Source organism: Limanda limanda, chromosome 1 (assembly GCF_963576545.1).
Source record: "Limanda limanda chromosome 1, fLimLim1.1, whole genome shotgun sequence".
NCBI lineage: Eukaryota > Metazoa > Chordata > Actinopteri > Pleuronectiformes > Pleuronectidae > Limanda > Limanda limanda.
In genome coordinates this window covers 29,323,925-29,345,126 of record NC_083636.1, presented here as the reverse complement: position 1 = coordinate 29,345,126, position 21,202 = coordinate 29,323,925, and the positions used below count along the sequence as shown (strand labels likewise).

The 21,202-nt window shown below is 41.4% G+C and overlaps 1 protein-coding gene across 3 annotated transcripts in view; it reads right to left on the bottom strand.

Annotated features, from left to right (window-relative positions):
- The window catches only part of garnl3 (GTPase activating Rap/RanGAP domain like 3), a 47,749-nt gene that overhangs the window by 7,966 nt on the left and 18,581 nt on the right, over positions 1-21,202 (bottom strand). For 2 of the 3 annotated variants that reach the window (XM_061080661.1, XM_061080679.1), the window contains exons 4-25: positions 19,978-20,077; positions 17,934-18,052; positions 16,605-16,669; positions 16,028-16,091; positions 15,839-15,865; positions 14,758-14,833; positions 14,313-14,411; positions 14,080-14,183; positions 11,662-11,770; positions 11,442-11,487; positions 11,151-11,257; positions 10,959-11,074; positions 10,374-10,478; positions 6,492-6,566; positions 4,942-5,056; positions 4,777-4,803; positions 4,550-4,654; positions 3,755-3,871; positions 2,572-2,738; positions 1,721-1,879; positions 413-479; positions 23-130 (exon numbers count right to left, since the gene is read on the bottom strand). In XM_061080661.1, coding sequence (XP_060936644.1) covers positions 23-130; positions 413-479; positions 1,721-1,879; positions 2,572-2,738; positions 3,755-3,871; positions 4,550-4,654; positions 4,777-4,803; positions 4,942-5,056; positions 6,492-6,566; positions 10,374-10,478; positions 10,959-11,074; positions 11,151-11,257; positions 11,442-11,487; positions 11,662-11,770; positions 14,080-14,183; positions 14,313-14,411; positions 14,758-14,833; positions 15,839-15,865; positions 16,028-16,091; positions 16,605-16,669; positions 17,934-18,052; positions 19,978-20,077 — 2,077 coding nt within the window. Of the gene's footprint in view, positions 1-22; positions 131-412; positions 480-1,720; positions 1,880-2,571; positions 2,739-3,754; positions 3,872-4,549; positions 4,655-4,776; positions 4,804-4,941; positions 5,057-6,491; positions 6,567-10,373; positions 10,497-10,958; positions 11,075-11,150; positions 11,258-11,441; positions 11,488-11,661; positions 11,771-14,079; positions 14,184-14,312; positions 14,412-14,757; positions 14,834-15,838; positions 15,866-16,027; positions 16,092-16,604; positions 16,670-17,933; positions 18,053-19,977; positions 20,078-21,202 lie in introns of all 3 variants that reach the window. The other variant, XM_061080671.1, reaches the window with a different exon arrangement.

Below are 21,202 nucleotides of genomic sequence, written 5' to 3'. Positions count from 1 at the left end.
AGTTGTTGCCGTGGTAACCTACCAATAGCGTTGGGCATCTGGTTCCAGCTGAAGTGGAAGTCAGAGGTGTTGGACTGGATCATGGGCGTGGAGCCGTTAAACGGACAAACTTTCTTATAATAACAACTATCTGTAAAAACACAGATGGGAAACAAATTCAACTTTCAAATTAAAGATTGTAGTTCCTTCTGTTTACTATTGATTGTATCATCTGCACGTTGGAAAAGGATTGAAAGCACCACTTTGTTGTTTATCTAGACTAAAGCTAAACAGTAGAATGTCTCTGACCCTAAATATTCTAGAGCTTTGGGGTTTTCAGCTGCAGAGAAAAAAACATGAAGGTTCAAGCTTTGACATTAATAGACCTGAATCAGACAACTCATGAACTGTTCAGAGATAAAAGGAGACTCACAGTTGTAACACAACAGCAGACCCGCCTCGCCGTCTTCATACACATCAATGGCTGCTACAAAATTTACCTGCAGGCAGAGAGGAGTCAGTTTAGTGGATTCAAAGGTCGGGTGTGAGACACTGTTTTTAACAAGTAATGTCAGGTCGCATACGATTAAAGTAAAGGGTAACCTTCAGGGCAGGGGGCGCTGCAACAAGGGTGGGCAAAGCAAGCGACTGCCTGGGGCCCAGAGCTGAGAGGAGGCCCCTGAGAACGGCCCCTTACATGAGTCCACAGCAACAACAACAACAACTTTGTGCGAACCCCTTTAAATTCTGAGATCGGCTATTGACCAAGAGACTGCAACGACAACACGCTCAGAAACTTACGAGATCCCATTCTTTGCTACCTTTGAATTACTGTGTTTATAATTTTGATAATAAAAGAATGGGTCAAAAATTAGAATGATGAGGTTTGGTGTAATGTTTCTTGGACGGGGGAGTTGGTTGAGTTTGGTTTGAAGAAGACCCCCCAGGTCCCTGTTACCTGTCTATCGGTCTTCTAGTTTTCATGTTATCCTGCTTGACATATAGTGTTGAAGTTATCCTTCAAAATGTTTACCCTCATCAATGCTGCTGAAAACTTTAAATCCTGATGATGTTTTCTTACACTTGACATCTATTGCACTTCTGTCCGTCCTGGGAAAGGGATCCCTCACATGTGGCTCTCTCTGAGGTTTCTACGTATTTTTACCTTTAAAAGGGTTTTTAGTAGTTTTTCCTTACTCTTGCTGAGGGTTGAGGACAGAGGATGTTACACCATGTTACGCCCCACGAGACGAATTGTGATTTGTGAATATGGGCTATACACAAAAAATTTGATTGATTGATTATCCTGCTAACAAATAATAATAATATACCTGATTTTGATTCTGAAACAAATGCAGAAGAAAACATAAAGTCCTTCGCGGAAATAATAATGTTGTAACTGATTAGTTGATGTTTCTGCTTGAGTTTGTTGTATTATTATTATTGCTGTTTCTGTCGAATGAGAAATTGTTCTAGCAGAATAAGACCGTTAATTAGAGCAGCTGTTCATCCCCCAGCAGCCTCATCCCTCACGTCTCCTCCCAGCTGCTCTCTGTAAATGACAACGTGTTGATTCACCAAAGCAGCCTGCTCATCAGAGAGGTAAATAAAGCGACTAAATGGGTCAACTGAAGGTCTCCATTCTGCTCAACCGCAGAGCACTTCGACGTGAAAGCTAAATGAATAAAAAGGACGATGAAAAATCCCCGGCGTTTTATAAGCGTGTGCATGTGAGCCTCACCCTGTTGGCGTCTACGTGATGGAGCCGGTAGGCATCTCCAGTGCTCTCATTGATCAGGTCAAACTGGTGTTTGTAGGCCACACAGATCATGTTGTCGTTTTCCCCCGTCGGCCCGTCCACCAGCGCCATCACCATCGGAGGGTCACACAGACAGATCTCCTGATGGGCGGATGGTACACACACACAGACACACACACACACACACACACACACACACACACACAGTTTAATTACTTTAACAGACATATGTACGTTTGTCTGTACATAATGTTTTCATAGACTTAGGACAGGAGCCTTTAGAGTCAGGGCTGCACTTAAAACAAACCAAAAAAAAAAGAGCGAGTTAATAATAAATATGATATCAGAATATTATTTACATTTTTCCTGTTTTTTCGCATTAGGTGGCATTATAAAGTCTGCTGAATCAGCTATTAGCCATAACCCATCGCAGATAGTGAGACAACGATCACCAGTTAAGTTTTATACTGAAGAAACGTCAATGTCGAGATTCTCAAATGTAGGAAACATTTTCTGATTTCTAGGTGAATCTGTTGGGTGCTGATCTAATATGGACACCGTTCATTGAATTTGCCCTGATATTTTCAGGAAGTCATGTAGAATCTAAATGGGAATCATTAACTGTGGGCTTATAACCGTTGATTCAAATTGTGGGAGATGTTATATTTTAAAACCATGTGAAGTATCTCCTTATGTTGTGTGTCGCCTTTGACTTCACTCCAGATAGAAATATGCATTTTAAAGAAATGTAACTTTCAGTGAGAAATTATCTTCATTTATCAATTTCATTCCTTCCTTCTTTTCATTATTATCTCATTTGTCATTGGTTGTACCCGTATGTACTGGAACTCCTCCACTGGCGAGTCGGGTCCCGCGGAGACGGCGCTGAGGCCCTCGAAGCGCGGCTGTTTCCTGGTGATGAGGAGGAGTTTGTTCCTGATGGCTGCTACTATCCTCAGCTCGGAGCCGTGGTGGGTGTTGATGGAGTACAAATGACAGCCTGGGACAAAGAGGAGGAGGAGGGGGTGAGAGAGAGCGGGAGGTACATTGGACATGTGTTGTGCTGTAGGTGTTGTTCCCTGGCATCATCCCACAGATCGATGCTTCCACAAACAGCTGGCATCACACCACCAGCAGTGGAAACGACTTTCATTAAGGTCACAATATCCTGCTTCAGGCTGAGTACGTGTGTTTTATGTCTTGTCAAATATAAATAAACTTGTCAAGCACCATTTGCATTACAATATTAAACTTGTTGCACGGGAACTCGTCTTGATGTAGTTTGTTCAGATTTGATTTTAAAAATCTGAAAAACAAAAGTGGGAAATGATTTTCCAAACATCTATTTAGAGGAAACTAAATGGATTGCTTATTTCAAGATAAAAATGTCACAAATTAGATTGATCCTATTACATTTTGTGCCTGTGTTTATCTTCTAATGATGCCAAAATCACCTACAAAGTCAAATGTTTAAGTGACTGGTCGTGGTGAGCATTTGCGAGCGTGGAATTTTCAGACTGAATAAACGCTATAGGATCAGTTGTCGTCTCCTTTGTTGTGAACTTGCTGTTGTCGTTATCAACAACGTCACTTTCGTTCATCATTCCCAGTAACCGGAGCAGCAGAGCACTGATTTCCTGCTTATTCAAAATGTATTAATATTGAACACATTGTGTGTCCCTATCGTACCAAATCCAACACTGCACTTCCTTGGGCCCTTTACAATACGAGAGACACGTGTGAAGCTTATAAGATGAACAGTTCTGGAAATGCGAGGCCACTACAGAAAAGATAAGTGGAATCATTAGATAGATGATAGGAGGGGGTACTTGTGCAGTATATAAACAAGAGAAATGATTGCATCAGGCAAAACCTGTTTCCAAGATAAAATATGAAACTGACTTTTGTTTTAAGACCAATTTTTAAACCCTGAATTAAAGCAGGATTCCTGAGACTACAGGATATTTTTCTTTGCATTTGCAGGGATTCCTTCGCAGCGTGCGCCTCGTGTTGTACCTTTAGTTTTCTCCAGTTTATTTTCCCGACTGTCACACTTGCTCCTGACCAGCTGCTTCTCCTCCAGGCCTCTCTTGAGCGTGTTGAGTCTGAACACATAGACCCGAGCGTCCTTCCCTGGAAACAAACACAGAGCCACATTGTTGCTGTCCTGCATTAAGGTTCACTTGGTTTTGCTTTGAGCCTCCGCCCACGAGACACCAGACAATAGTGCTTCACTGCACAAGGCGGATTACGATATGGCTTCTTAGGGCTCGTGCTCCCAGAAATGTAAATCCTCGCCACACACACACACACATGCAGGGCCGTGACAAACGTTTCCACCTCTATCACATAATCGCTATCAAAACCGAGTCAATCCTGTTTGTCAATAGCCGGGTTAGCTAATCATCAGCAGGGTACTGGATTACATGCTCTTTTGGTCGGAGCTAACATGCGACAAATTGTACAGATGTGTGTTATTACACAGCAACCTGCTGTGTATACAGTTTGTGTCTTTTCTATCCTTCTCACGTCTGCAGGTTTCATTTTATCTGTCTGTTGGTCTGCATATCTATCGTTAAAGCCCGCTGCACTCACAGTCGAGCCCTTCCCCGAGGATAAACACAGACACACACAAACGTGCACACAATCTCTGAAACACACATTTGCACACACACTTGACGGGGATTGGTTCTCTATAGGTCAGCTTCCTTAGATCACAGCGAGTGATCAATGTGTTCACTGGACCAGCGGAGGTGGAAAGGGTAAGTAGGTACTCGACAAGTGCTGAGCTCCCTGTCGTCTGAGTCCTACCTTTGTCGGCCCTGGTGATGAGCAGGTCCTGAGGCTCGAGAACGTGCATCTGCTTCACCACCATGGTTTTGTCGAACACCTGCACCGGAGGCAGAGCCTGGGTCTCTGAAACACAATGCATACATTAACAAAAAGACGAGTACAATCTGACACATACCGGTTGAAATATATGTAAAATAAATCCTCTGAGCAGGAAAAAGAAACGGGAGTATTGATCGCACACTCACCAGCGTTGGGTGAAGCTGGATCTGGGCCTGAAACATGGACAACATCATTATCATCATCATGTTAGCTGTTGGCCTTGGCATTCTGCTGAGCACAGTATCGAATGGATATGGATGGGTGGCTTTGTTTTAGAGGACATGGGGCGATATTGATTAGGATGAACTCACCGTCCAGCAGCATGACCCCCGCTGTGTCGGTGGCGCCCAGCAGAGACTGACCCCAGGAGTCGGCGCACACCATCTCATAGGGGAACGTGCTGCAGAACGACTGGGACTCCCATGGCTGCGGCGGGTAAAGACACAGAGACATGTGTGGGTGTACAATTAGAAATATGATCCAGCTGTTTTGACAGAATATAATAAACCGCAAGATTAAAAATTATGAATAATATATTAAATATCATGTTTTCACCCCTGTGTGTGTGTTGGTTGGTTTGTTTATTTGTTTGTTGTAAGCAAGATTAAGCCAAAGCTACGGGAACAATAGGAATCCAGTATATTTGTTTGCAGATCTGGATCAGGGGGCCGGTCCAGCATAATGTCATTTTCACTTATTTCTCAAAAGATCCAGAATGGCACTCAGAAAAGAACACTGTACGCCAAAGCCCAAAAGAACCCTTAAATGCAATTAGGGCTGCCGCGATTCGTCGACGTCATCGATTACGTCGACGCTGAAAATGCGTCGACGCATTGTTTTTTTAAACCGCTGGGCACATGCCGCCATAGACTATGCATGCCGCGGCTGGGGGAGCAGTCGCCCCGGCGCCCTCCCCTCCACGCAGCCGGAGGCTCGGTGTGCGGCCCGCCTCAAGTTGTTTGTTTTTTTTTGGGGGGGGGCGCCTCACGGCGTCGCTGGTGCGGGGGCTTCCTCTCTCTTGGACCGCGGGCCGGTGTCCGTCGCAGGTGTGGACGGCGGACCGGCGCGGGTCGGGTCCTACTCGCGTCACCTCAGCTACGGCGCCCGCGGGGGGAGGCCTCCGTTCGCGGGGGGGGGGGGGGGGCGCTAGACTGAGTCCCGAACATGTGGACATGCTGACATTCTTACATTACAACACACATGTCTAAATGACGTTTGAGTCGGATTTTGAGCTGGACACCATTGTTTCTTATACTTTAAACATGTTGCACTTTGTTTAATAAAAAAATCCATTTAATATGCAGACATAACTTTTTTATTTTGATAAGGGGTTAAATAGGAACTTTGATATCTTTTTGAGTTGCACTGCTGACTTAACTTATAAGCCCTCTTTTTTATTTATTTTTATCACGTTGGAGTTGCTAGTTTAAACCTACAGTTTTGCACTTTAATATTTGAGCCTTTCTTTACATTTTGTGCTGCATTATACGATGACATACAGTTTGTTGTTGTCAAAATAAAATTAACTGAAATGAATGGTCAATTTGATTTTTTTGGAGGAAAATTAGTCGTTTAGATTAATCGACTAATCGATAAAATAGTCGTCCGATTAGTCGATAGAAAAATAGTCGTTAGTGGCAGCCCTAAATGCAATCAAGTCGCACACACTCATAGATATCTGTTGCCTAAATCAGACAGTTTATTTCCGTCAAGCTCCATGAACTATTTTCTGGGAAATCAGTTAAATCCTATTTTGCAAAGTTCAATTCCTGGAGTTGCCGCTTATAAACAAACTTAATGACTTGTTAAGATGAAAATGTCGTGCAGTGAAATGTTTCAAAGACCCACAAAGACTTTTCACCTCTTTTCTGCACAGGCCTGTGGTAACAAGACTGGTCGGGGCATCTCCTCTCACAATGGTCTTCAGCTTCAGGGCCTATAGAGAACAAACGGCATCAGGTTAAACACAAAACTCAGATATAATGTATGAAAAAAAAAAAAAAAAAGTCCAGTAAAAGTAAAGCCCTATATTCAATTCCCACCAGTGCAGTATCAAAAGAAAAATGACCTTTGCGTCACACAGCATACATCAACATATGCAATATTATTAGACTGTAAATATCAATGCATCGACTTTTAGGGTCAGAAGATAAATCTGTGGTCATGAGATGATTCATGGGGAAGGAAAGAAGAAGAAGAACCAAAATTCCGCTTCACAAATGAACCCTAATTATCTCTGCTTGCTCTTCTTCATCGATCATTTTACTCCTTTTAAAAAATCATTTAAAAAAGACAATTTGAGCTGTTAAATATTGTATGCAACCACTTTATTTTAAGTAAATGTGCTGCTAGCTTACACAGCATGTACCACTTGAGGCTGCATGCATTTTCCAGATTCCCCTATGAAACTCCTCTAATGAAATAATGTCACAGTTATTAAATAATGTCTGGACAAGCCTTTTAAATCTCTGACCCTGTGCAGGATTAATGAGTGTGCGCTGCATGTGAATCATGCATATAAATGCATCAAGCGGAGGACGGGGGCGAAATGAGCCCGCTGAATTATGCACCTTTTTTATTCCATCACTTATATCTAACTGGCCTGTCATTAGTGTTTCCTGGTTTTCATGCTTATTTAGGCCGTGACGACTGGGACAGCTCACTGGGGGGAAAAGCAAAACTAAATTAAAAAAAAATCATTCAAATGGAAAATATTTTGCACAAATGTCAAATCAGGAAGCATCTCATCAGATGACAAATTCCAATCCAAGCTACGCTGTCAGCCCTTTCAATTTACAAATCCGCATAAACAGGCAATCTGGAGATAATGAAATCAATACCAGGCCACAGCAGAATGGCTTTGCTGTGCTCCGTGCCTTCACCATCCTTCAGAACATAACCACAATAAATATATATTCTAACTTATCAGGCATTCCCAGAGAGACATGAACTCCCAGCGTGTAATGTGCGTCTCATGTCGAGCGAACAGTCGGTTGAGCTGAGGACAAACGCCTCGCCTCTACAAAACTGGATAATCAATGACTTCCTTTGTTATCTAAGTGTTTACGAGCAGTGAGCGACGGAAACAAGAGGGAAACAAGGTAGAAAACTCAAATGGTGACACAAAGAAGAACAAGGATTGGCAAATGAAGTCGGCAGACAAATGAAAAAAGAGACAGAATTTCTTTAGAGGCATAAATATGTATCTTTAGAGCTCATTTTAAAAAAAGGTGCATACTTTGATGACCTATATCCTATATCTGCTATATCTCCTGGCGGTGTGGGTGAGAAAGACCATTTTCTTATTTTGTGTACTTGTTTTTTTCACAGACACTTTTCATTCCACATCCATCAGCCTTAATTTGGGTCAATTTACAGAAAAAATTACGATGCTGTCGTAACATTTTGGTAAGTGTGGACTTTACAAGTTGTCACCACAACAGGCCAGACATTTTCAGCTATATCTGCCAAACACCATGAAACTAATAATTTCCAAAATGCCAGAGATCACGTCGGTTCAACACTATAGACGACGATATTGGCTCTTTTCATGTCTGACGCTGTGTCTCAATTCAGGGGCTGAATCCTTCGGAGACTGAGGTAGACTGGGCTGTACCATTTCGAAGGGGTTCTTCAAATGCGTCCTTGCTCCAACCTATCCGAGGATCCATTGCACTTCGGTGACTAACTGCTTTTCAAAGAGGTAATGGTGCCAGCAAACAGTACACATGCTAAAATAACCAAGGCACATTAAATCTTCTGTTGTCCAACTTCAGCTCTATTACTAGGCAACAGCAATAAGGGTGACGCTGATCCTGGAATTCCTTTGCTGACCAGATAGAGTAATTCCAAGATCAGGTCTGGCCTTCGTGGTCTATGTGGCCCACGAAGGAGGCGTCTTCGTGAGCCTGGTATACTGTGCGTCATCCAGAGGATGCATCACCTGAATTGAGACACCACTTGTGTTTTCAGATTTTGTTCCTATATAATTATATAATTGCTACGTCAGCCTCAAGAACGGAGGTGTAATGGCGATTACATCAGCCTGGTAACAATTACTGCACTGTGGCACAGAGGCTTCTTCTTATCATGGTATCATAGTGTCCAGTTAACTCAGCTGCCTGTCAGGAGGAAAATCTGCTAAATGAATTCATGGCACTTACAGGTCTTTGTTTCTTCGGTTTCTTCATATTACTGGTTTGTATGTGTCAAATCTAAAGAGTTCAAGGACTGGTAGATAAGTGTGTGTGTCCAAAAATCTCTGCAATGTGTTTTTTTGAATGATACCTGCTCAAATCTTACATTTTCTCCACAACAAAAAACCTGCATCACATTCCCAATGCACGATAACCATCTGTCTAAATCACATTCTGTTATTTGAGCAGGAATTATATATCTTCTTAGACAGTGTGGACATTTCTATATTTTACACCGAGCCAAGTCTTCTATTACTATTTCTAACATAAGGAAATATTCATCGGAACAAAATATGAGTTGCTAAATAATTTACACTTTTATTTGTGTCTTGTTTTCATTAGGGTAACAATCAGTATTTGCTTTTATATTTTCCTGTCCAGGGACTGCAGATGCAAATAAGCTAGATGGCAAACAGATTTTTATCTTCAGTAAATGAGGTGGATATGTATTTTCATGTGGATATTATACTGTGGAGAATTAACACAGACATATGTTTCATTTTCCTGATATGTTTTTTCCCCCCTGCAATTGTCATTCTACTTAACATTAGTGTTCCCAAGTTAAAACTATGCATGGTTCTACACATCCCTCTTAATTTTTAGAATATACTTTCTCAGGTAGATTTTCTTACTCTGATCTGTGTCCAGCCACTGTAAAGCAGGTGAGAGAGGATCTGAGTTGATAAAAGGCTTGGTACAATCCTCTGGGTCACCTTCAGTTATTGCTGGGTGTGCAGAGCAACAACCTTAAGGAGCAGCAGTGAGACATTATCTTTCTTATTTCTTGCCCTGGGTTTTCCCTCTCAGGCTAGAGTCATACTGCTTCACCTTATTGCTGGACGTTGTTGGGTCAATATGCTGCCTGATATGACACCACTCAGGGCTATCCATTGTATTTTGTACGTTAAAAAAACAATATTGTCCTAAAAATGACATGAGAAAAAAAAAAAGAAGATGGAAACTCTTCTCCTTGTATCAAAGATGCAAGAAAAAAGATCTTCCAAGGACAATCAAATATAGTGAAAGGAATATGTATTCATATATTATTAATGTATAAAGGAAGATAAAACAACAAGTGGATTTACAATATAGAGGTTTACATAGCATCTCTGGTATTTGCTAGACCTTAATTATACAACAAGCAGTTTAATTTGTTAGTTCCGCAATAACTTTTATTTATTCTATTCATTCGATCTCTACTAACGTCATTGTGTTCATGTATAATAGAGAATGTCACGGGCCGATGAATGAATGACATCAATACATCTTTTTGGATGTGTCTTGGTTTCTTAGGTGATCGGATGTATTTGTCCATGTATGTCATTTGTGTGTGCTAATGTGTGTGTGTGCCCATACCAACCTTTGTCAGTGTGTATCCTAGTTTCAAGGTGTTAATGCATCTGTTCATCTGAGTGTTTCGAGCTGCTTACTGCAGTGCTCTGGTTGTTTGGTGTTCATGAGTTTGTGTGTGTGTGTGTGTGTGTGTGTGTGTGTGTGTGTGTGTGTGTGTGTGTGCGCGTGTGTGTGCTTGAGTACATTTTTCTTACCTGCCCTATCCTGACAAATTCAGCCTGCCGTGCCTCCTCCTTCTTGCGTGCTGATTTTGGAGACTCGGGCAGGACGTCGCTGAATGACCGTCGATTTAACATGTTCTGGGGAGAAAAAGGAACCTAAACATGGAACCATCGACAGCCCACATGTTGCACACACACACACACACACACACACAAAAACACACAGACAGAGACAGAAAAAGAGAGAAGAGAGGGGTCTTAGAAACTGACCCTGGCGGGGGGTTAAAACAGCAGCAGTGAAACGCAGTGAGAATTTAGTTGTGTTAGGAGCAGCAACAGTGAAAGGAGGGAAAAACAAGATAAGTAAGAACAAGGCTGATGTGAGGAGGGAGAGCCCTGGTGAGAAAGTCAGCATTGCAGTAGTATCCAGTCGGAATGGTGCAGTGTGCAGAGGGCTGCAGTGGAATACAGCAGAACGCAGCTCCGCGGTGGCTACAGTCGTTGCCAGTGAGTGAAGTGACAAGTTGGAGATGGAGAACTGCAGTGTGCGCTAGTGTACGTACATTTTAGAAAAAAAAGTACACACATCTAAGAAGGAGGGCAGGAACAAAGGTGTACCTTGTGCAGGTCAGGCATGAGGTCTTGGTAGAGCGAGCGGATCAACATATCGAGGGTCCGCTGACGCTTCTGGGCAAACGTTGGCGTCTCCAGTGTGGCTTTCTCTCCATTGATTACTGTCAGAGATGAAGAAAGATTAGTTTCAGAAAAAGACGCAGACATATCGGACATATTTTGATGTGGTTTTCTTACATTTGACTAATAAAAAGTCCCTGAATTCTTGGTGATCAGTAAATACAGATGGAGATGGGAGAGGGGGTCCAAACAGTGGAACGCTCTCCTCTGAGAAAATCTTCAACCTGTGATAGAGACAGTACAGTCACAGTAAATCCCACAGTATGGCAGAGTCAAGTCAGCACCATTTTCAAATCAAGGAAAACAATTAAAACAACCTAATGAGCAGAATTAAGGGTGAAAAGATGTCTGAATGAAATACCATAATGAATGAATCGAAGGCAATCACCATGAATCAAGGCCACTCACCTGTAACTGTCATTCTGGCTATTATACCTAACTAATGCAAAAATATCTGGAGGAAGAAGTAAAGGAAACATTGATTGTGTAGGAGACGCAACAGCAGGCGCACAGTTCATCAGATAAACAGGGCTGACGTGGTCTCTGTTCATTAGGCGAAGATCCTCTTAGCTGACGCTGATGGTCACCAGTTCATTTCTCTGACAGCGGTTGTCCGTGTGAAGGATACGGGTGAAGTGCGATCGGATCATCGATGGTTTGAAGGATGACGATGCGTCATCCCCTTCCTGGAATACGATGGTGACAATGTCATTTCCAATGTGTCTCTTTCTTTCCACCTGCCAGAGAGGAAAGAGCACGGATGACGACAAAAAAGAAAAAAAGAAGAAGCAACTCAACCTCGGTATTCTGTGATTCATGAGACAGGGATCGTCTGTGTACATATATTTACTGATGTTATAATCACACAAGGGCAAAGGAACAAACCTCAAAAGCAACATTCATACATTTTCACCTTATAAAGTTGTTAGGGGAACTAATTAGCACAGTTTGATTTTTTTACACCTGAGGAATTAAGTGCTGGAGTTATACAGAACATCTTTCAGATATAATGATACCATTGGAAACTGTGAATTGCTGTGAATCTGAGTTCTCACTTCAAGAACATGTTTCACACAAATTGTGACAGTCAGTAGTGCAAGGCAGCTTTTGAATATCGTAACTACCTCTATGAACTGTGTGTAGCACCACTGCTGCATATCCGACTTATAATGGTGTTGATAAGATGAACAAGTCTGAGGCTGGAACCATGGACTGTAAATAAAGATGGACGATGCGTCTCCACTTCCTCCCACTATCCAGATATAAAGCTAAAGTATCTCAGATACACTAGTCATGTAGTCAAAACTTCCGAACAATGCAAACTGTTAAGGGAAATATCTGTTTATGTAAATGCAAAATGCTCCAGCAAGTTGGTAACTTTGTTAAGTCGTGGGACGATAGTTTCAAGTGGGTGTTTCTGGGCTTTTTCACTCAAACAGCTGCCTGCAGTATGTGGGACTGACACAGATGAGAGCGAAGAGAACAAATCTGCAGTTAAGTTCTAGGCCTCAAAACCAGCTACAGTTGTTGCGGGTATGTGCATAAGTTTGGAGGATGGGTGTCTCCTTCATACAGCAAACATGTTCCAAGCTCTCAGACCATAAACACGTTGAGGAGCAGGGATAATTTCAGCTTTTTGATCTCATAACTTCAGAGCAGCAGCAACATCAAGCACATCTTTATAAATCATGTCTCACCGATTTGTTTTTTATATTTTATATATTCTCCTTGCCACATATGTCAATGACCTTTTAGTAGCACAACCATCCAGTCATAATTTCCACTTACAGACTAGTACAATGTATAAAAACATTTTCTTTGAAATTTAATACACATATTCCTGATTCCTAATAGAAGAACCCTTTCCTTTTTGGATACTGTGAGCTGTCGTTTAGGGGCCCAACCGGGTACAACCTAGCTTAAATGCCAAATTGCACACAAGCTTTTACTATCTAAGAGACTAACTGCTCTGAGATCACCTGCACAATCATATTCCAAAGAGGATAAAGACTTTTCCAAGATCCGTTAAACTTTATTTAGCCCCACTACTGGTAAGAGTATATAAACGGTCACCTTACATCTAAATGTTTCGAATCGTGGTCGAGGACTTTAACAGTAGAACTCCACAAGGCAAACTGAATTGACATTGCAGAGAAACTCAGATGAGAACTACAGTCATCTTCTTCCATATGACTGCAGTTCCTGTGAACTAAGGTGGATGGTAGACGAGCGCCAGACCAGCAGCCACACTTGAAATGCTCTACAAGCACAGACTGTTCGGAATTATTGACAGCCAGAATGTCTTTTTATATCTTAGGGAGAAATCCACTTACCACTTGTCAGATCTGGTGAGCACCGGGCCTTTTAAATCATACTCAATAATATTGACATTGCAGAACAGGGCTCAGCAGTACAGCAATGATCTTTCATCCTTTCTTCTCTTTTCTCCCCGAAGCGACGACATTGACTGACATTGCACAAGATTTCCTACCAGTGACCGATGTGTATCTAAAGTTTGAACAACCCCTCAAACACAGGTGGTAAAGAGCCAACACTGAGTTTAATAAGTCAATGCTGACATTTAGTGCATAAAGTATTATATTTATTAAGTTCACCATCTTTGTCGAGCATGTTCGCATGATAAAATTTGAACAAGATTTGTGCTAATTTGCACACAAAACAAAGCAAAAAGGGAATTTTGCTGGAATTTGGTCAGCACGTAGTTAACACATTTCAATTCAGACCTGATGCTGGTGCTAGATGAGAGGAAAAGTAAAATGAATTGCCAAAAGTATAACAATTATTCATAAAATAAATGGACCAAATGTCATAGAAATCCAACCAGTAAAATGTAATAGTTGAGGTAAATCAGGGATCACCAAGCCATGAGAACACATCCCCTGGGGATCATGAATGTATTTACAAAATTTCATGTCAATGAAAGTTGTCGATAAAAACGAACTAAACAAAGACTTAAATTGAAAATAGAAAATGAAAACAATAAATGTGCCAATAGAAAAGAAAGCACAGCTCCACAGCCACTGACCTGCTGTTTGTTCTCTTTGGAGTAGGGTAACATGGTGGACACATGGAACATTAGCTCATGGCCCTGATACACTGTGTAGATGGACTTAATTCCTGTAGTGTCATCTGCAGGTACAAAGAAACAAGACAATGACAAAGAGTAAACATTGGCATATTCAAATAACCTTTTTTATTTATATTTATTTTAAATGATGACAATAATTATTGCAATTCTGACGATGTGCGCTCACTCACTCTTGGTGTCGAGCCCTCCCCGGTATCCTGCCCATCCCTGCAGCGTAATGTTTTCACCAAGCAGATTGAGAAACTTATCAAAGCTCTCGCTCCCCGTCTCTGAAACACACAAGGTGGCTTTATCTTCTGTTGTGCTGCAGTTTTTATTGTAAAGGGATATTTTACCATTTTGGAAAGATATTTATCAATATACGTTGTGACTTGGAGAAGATCGAGAAGATTAAAAAACGTTAATAACGCACTTTTCTCTCTATTAAAAATTCAGTTGGAGCTTACAGCCAGGCTAGCATTTAAAACCAAAGCTTCATATTGGACATGGATATGCAAGATTGGAATTAATCTCCTCATCTACAGTAACTCTAGGCAAGAAAGAGAAAAAACACATTTTCCAAAATGTCAAAAAATCCCTGCAATGGGTTTGAACATCGAGTATAAGGAGAGTTACCGTTGCTGAACATCTCGTCATCTGTGAGCTGTCCGTCTTTGGCATACAGGACACCAAATTTGAAGTTGACAGAACCCTAAAAAATAGTAATCAACAATTTATGATTCTTTTTCCCTACAAATAAGGCTAAAGATAGATCTCGACTTAAAGACAGACTTAATAGACTTAAATATATTTGTTGTGCAATTACATCAGCGGCATAGTAAAGATTATGTTATATGAGGAAGAAAACAAAACTGTAGTTCCTGCAAATCTAAGAGAACATTTGTGGCAGTTGACGATGTCACTGGGCTCTCACCACAGCACCCAGACACAAACCATTCTGGTTTTAACATTCTTTTATTTTCTGTTAAAGTTCCATAGTGTAAGACTTCGGTGAAAGGGATCTATTGACAGAACTTTAATATAAAATGTTTTCACAAGTGTGTATCATGTAAATTATACAAATTGTTGTTTTGTTTATCTTAGAATGGGCCCTTTATATTGAAATACTTTATATTTACATAAGGGGGGGTCCTCTCTATGGAGGCCGCCAGGTTTCTTGTAGAAGCCCAGACTGGACAAACTAAACACCTTTTGAGTTTTATGTAAACTTAAAGGTGTGTTCAGCTGCAACATGCAACTTTACCACTTTATGTCACTGAAGTCTACACACTGCAACTTTAACACACACATCAGCGACCGTAAATTAAACTAAACTAAAAGGTCTTTGCAGCTCAGTGTCTCTGTCCTCTGTGTCCCAGAGTCTCAGTGCCTCTCCGTGCCTTTTCTCATGTCCTGTGTGTCTGGGTCTCCCTTGAGGCAGCTGAGGATCAATCAGCTAACAGCTCTCACTGCGCTGACTGATCCTCTGGTTCAGGTGAAGGTGCTCTCCCTCAGCCACCTCATCTCCACAACATTCTTTTCCCAGATAAAAACACAACAATGTGGGTATCTGTTGTGATATCTAGACGTGTGAAGATGTCTGGGAACCTAACACCTAACAAAAGAAGTAGTTTCCAACCCTTATAAATGAAAATGATACTTAAAACAAAACAAAAAAACATGTAGCCTAACACATTTTATCAGTGTCATTCCATACCTCCTGTTCCTCCAGTACCAGCAGATCCTGAAGAAAGAAGACATTCATATTATTGTTATAATCTCAACCAGCACTGCAGGTACAGATGACACAGCCTGAGGTTCCCATATGGTTTAGGTGCTGCTGAGCAGACTTGGCATGAAACAGACCAGTGCTAACATTTCACCAGGAGCAGGTTGATGCTCTCACCTTCTGAATCTCAGGGTTGAGGATCTCCCTGGGGCCTTTCTCAAACCTGTCCATGTTCATTGCACTGGGAATAGGGACAGAGGGAGGAGGAAGAGTAGGAGAAGGAGGAGGGAGGGAGGGAAGTAGTGATGAAAACAGATAGCAGGTGTTTAGGGATTAATGGAAGATGAACAGCCCAAAGGGGCTCTCACAGAAAGATGACACCTGACACAGGGGATTTCTCCTCCTGCTTGTACTCATTCAGAGCTTGAGCAGTGACCCTGCTCAGCCTGGGGAAGGTTTAATCTCATGTTTCTTATTTCATCCTGTTACAGTTAAACTATTGTTGAAGATCTGACTGACCAGAAGACATGTCTTTTTTACAACATACATATCTGAGATTGTTTTTACCTATAAAAAGTTAGAAGCTATTCAAATGTGTCTTCCTACCCTCTTCACAATAAATAAAAAAAGATATATACACCAATAGGGGTACAAGGGCCTAGATTTATTTATTATGAATGACAAGATTAAGTCTGATACATGTATTGTCGAGAGTGAAGTGTGTCACTGTGGAGCTCCAGGCTGCACTTCTCACCTGAGGATGGACTTGACCGATAGTGTTTTGGTCGGGCTGTACGGGAGGCTGATCTTCAGAGTCCCCTGACAAGGATGACATAGATCAGGGATTATGGACTGTTTGCACTGAGGGCTTCGATGGCCTTTTCCTTGAGGAGTGACTCATTGTCAAAACATGTGTCTCAAGAATGACTTGTGGGGCTGTGGACGTGGGATCTTAAAAGTTTACCCAGCCACAAACCTGCTGCAGATTCGCGTCGCAATATAAAAACAATACCCTGCGACCCCAGTAATACCCTGAGGGATATTCAGAGCACACAACGTATTTTTCAATTAGCGAAAACAAATTAAATCAGGGGAAGTTCAAGCCAAACAAAGTTGTTCTGTTCAACGACAACAACATCCTGTACCGGTTCCAGAGTCTGACAGAAACAAGACAAATCAATGTGATCAGGCAGCGGAGGTGCAGCACCCTAATCAGGTTCCAGATGAGTCTGGTGACCAAAATTAGATCCGAGCTATGAAGCTGAGTCACCGTACTACCAACACACAACAATGCACACGTTCCTCCCTCACAAACACACCTACACACGCAGTGACTCAAATTGGAGTAGCATAATCCCTCAAGATGACATTTTGTGCATTTCTTATATTTAGATCGCAGAAGATATACCACCTACGCTGCGGCTGAAGATGCTCACATTCAAGATTAATCTGTGCCCCCGAGAAAAAGAAGTTTCACTACCTGCCTTTCTGATATGGAAAGATCCTGTGGGGGAGTCAAGTAAAGTAATTATGTATATTTTCTACTGAACTTAATATCCTTTGTTAGTTTTACTATACCTGGGTGTCAGAATAGCGACTATGTGTGTATAAGGCAAATGTGGGGAATTTTGATCAAAGTATCGTCCGCGCTATTGACGAAGCATTTCAGGAGTTTGAGTATTTTCTGTGGGGGAGGGGAGCTCACTTTCCCACAGACCTTGGGCTTTTTTAATTTGAAGACCTTTCACAAACAACGTCATACAACAAAAGAGGAAAAGATAAACACGAAAAGAGCATCATCTCCTTAAGTTACTTTTCAGATTACGATTTTTCCATGATAAAACTAATTCTTTCAGAGCAAACATAGTTCTGAGTATTTTTTCTTGGGATCCACTACTCCGACTGTACTTCAGGCCTCTTGTCATGTTTCAGATGTGCGATTTGTCTGTAGCTCCACCAAACAAATATTTCCTTTCTTATCTCCTCAGATGGAGATCAGAACAGTTTGAAGTACAACAGGTAAAAAAATCATCCATTATTAAATTTAGAAATGAAATAGCAAAGAGTACTGGGAATCACTCACCATCTTTCTCCAGAGGATGGCTCTGTACTGAGGAACCCGCTGGTTGTTCTGGTCTGAGAGGACGACTGACAGGTAGAAGGGATTCTTGTCTGCATCTGTACCCACATAGTTCTGGTGGACTGAAAGAGAAAGAAATAATATAATATTATTAGGTTCAATTACAAATATACACTGGATATTGAACATATAGATGATTTCTATATGTTCATGTTCTAAACGACTAATGTATATTCCCTCAGGTATTTAACTCTCCCTTTCATCCCCTTGCTGTCTCTCTTCTTTTGTCTTCTATATCCTGTCTTCCCTTTTATTCATCCCCCTATGTCCAGTTCTCGGTGTGTGTGTGACACTGGCACAAAGAAAGATCGCCTGACGACGCCACAGCAGAGTCACACATTCATGCCTCTGCCTCTTTGGTTGACAGGGTAACATCTTCCGAAACAATGCCTGAACAGTCCCGCCAACCCAATTAGACGCAGGACGTCTGCCTGCAGAACTCCTCTTCCTTTGTCTAATTCTTTCTTTTCCTCCAATGTTCCCTTGTTACCACAATCTCACTTCCTTCTCTCCATTAGGTTTCCAGCTCTGTTTATTTGCCATTAGCTCTTTTTTTATGCTGCAGGAAAGAAATTACTTTGTGAGGTTGAGCTGCATTTATATGCATTTATATGTTTATGCATATGCAAGAGAACAGATGAATAAGGGGGTTATGTTTTCATCTGAATTTGATTGTTAATTAGCAGGATAAGGCAATAAGAACTGGATGAATCACCATGAAGCTTGGTGGGAGGATGCGGTATTGGTCGAAGTAGATCCCAGCAGGGTAGGCCAAACAATCCCCTAAAATTCAATCAAGCTGCACCTTATTTCACACACTTACCTAAATGTGCCTTTTAATCACCATCCATGAACTATTCCCTTTGAGATCAGCCAAAATGTAAAAAAGAAATTCTTTGACTCAGAACAGATTCAATTTTGGTCTTGACCTGTGTCAGGGGGTGGATTCAGGATTTTTTTTCAAAATTGCAAAATACGGCATTTCATATAATTCATTCATGTCTTGATGAAAAATATAATCAGGCAAGTTTAGGAAAAATATATTAATGAGAGTGTGCAATTTGATGAAGCAGAAAACCCAGATATAATACGGATTTAGTGACTGATCTTTGCCTTATCATTCCAATGTCAGATCATTGGGTGTCTGAAATGAAGATCCCCAGTCATCCATCCATTGTATTGGGTGCTTAATCAGAAAGGATATTCTCGTGTTAGAATAACTGGCCTGGAGTATATAACGTGTCGTGTCGTGAGTTGCAGTCGCTCCACTCAGGCTGCGAGAGACAGATGGCTCAGCTGCAGTCCAACAGGTTGAGCCAAGAGCCGGGACACAGCTCATTGTAAACTGCCCATGCCGTACAGCATGATCACAACATGACCCCAGCTAAAAGGGGGCATTTCTTTTCTTCCCCTTGTCGACTTTTTGCAGCCAAACTTTGCCTCGCAGTTATCTGCATCGATCTCAGCTTCTGTCCTTTATCCCCGCCTGTCTGCTACCTGATCTGAGCCAAAGCAGGTCAACACGGACAGGCAAGATGTTAATGACAGCAGGGAAATGATGGAATGACCATTTCTATGTTTTTAATGATCTCTGGCTTCTCTCAATGGTTTCAGAAGCTCACAGTCAGACCTTACATGTGTTATCTGTTCGAGGCAAGCCTTTGCTCCCTGTGCTGAGGCTGCGTGTCCTCCACGGGCGTCCTCCCTTGGTGGCGTGTGGGATTAGAGTGTAGTTGAGACTCTCAGTGGGGATATGACTGGATGCTAACAAGTTGTGGCCTTGAATGAAGAGCTGTGCGGCATGAGGACGAGGCTGACCTCATAAGATAAGAAGCATCCTGTGAAACGGGGGAATGCATTTAGCTGATGTTGTATTTTTGCAGCAACTGACGGGCGGTTTACTCGACCTCAGCCCCTTAATTTCTCCCTCTATCTCACACTAACGCCGTGTGTGAGCACCAACAGAGCACAGCGATGCAGGACTCACCTTTTCCCAGGAAGTATTTGAAGAACCATCTGGTGTGGTACTCTGGATTCTCCAGATGGACATCGGTTCTCCTCCAGGTTCCTGGAGTGAAGTCCGAAGTCTGACAAACACAAACACACACAGACACAAACACAGACACACACACCACGTTGTCATCAGGATGGTCAGTCATGATACAGAGCAGGGAAGCAGACACACACAGAGCACAGACACAATGAGCTATGGTGTGACTTTTTACAGTGTGGATGAACCTTTTGTCTTTTATAATATGCCCCTTAGAAACTGCAATTATGCAAGACAAAGGCATGGGATGGAATCACATTAAGATGTGATGTTACAATAAACATGAAACATAACTGAGAACATTATTCCCCAGAGCTTTTTAAGCATGATGTTGGCAGGACGCTGGTATTATGGGAATTCAATATGACTTTTTACGGACATAGGACAGGAAGCTGGCTAAATGTTGTCAATCTACAGTGAGTGAGACCAATGATGCAGCAGTTTTAGTTGGTGGCAAGATATTTAGAAGAACTTAATTGACCTCAGTGGGAACTCATTACACTATCTGTTCAGTATTTATATGTCTAGCTGGGCACTATGGCTAAAAATAAATATCAAGAAAAATGTCTTTATATCAGTCGGTATCGATAAATATCACAATACATTCTACATTATTATATATTTTAAGTTCAAACACTAATTTTTGCTCCTTCTTTTAATTTATATTGATGAAAATTTATTTATTTATGTCCAGCCCTATTTATAAAGAATATTCTGTACATTGTTTACAGGTCATGAAAAAACTATTCATGTTAAGAACCTTTATATCCTGTGAAGACATTTTATATTAGCACAGCCGGGTTTTATTTTATAGTCATTAATTATGTATTCATACTGTTGGTAATTGGAGAGCACGAGCAGAGTTACAGTGTTATAATATGCTTTTTAAATGTTAATATATAACCTATGAATGCTGAATAGGAGGAGGTTATAGTATAGGCTTACCATCTACATTATTTAAGAACAGATTCACCATCATGAGCGGCAGGTCGATGAATATTGATGCATTTATCAATATAAAATACAGGTTAAGTGTCTTATAGACGGTGATAATGAGGGTCTAGATGAGATCATTACATCTGTGGCAGACACGTCAGCAGAGATTCTTCTTCAAGATAAACTGTATGCTATCCATATTTTTTAATCATATACTGTATATGCA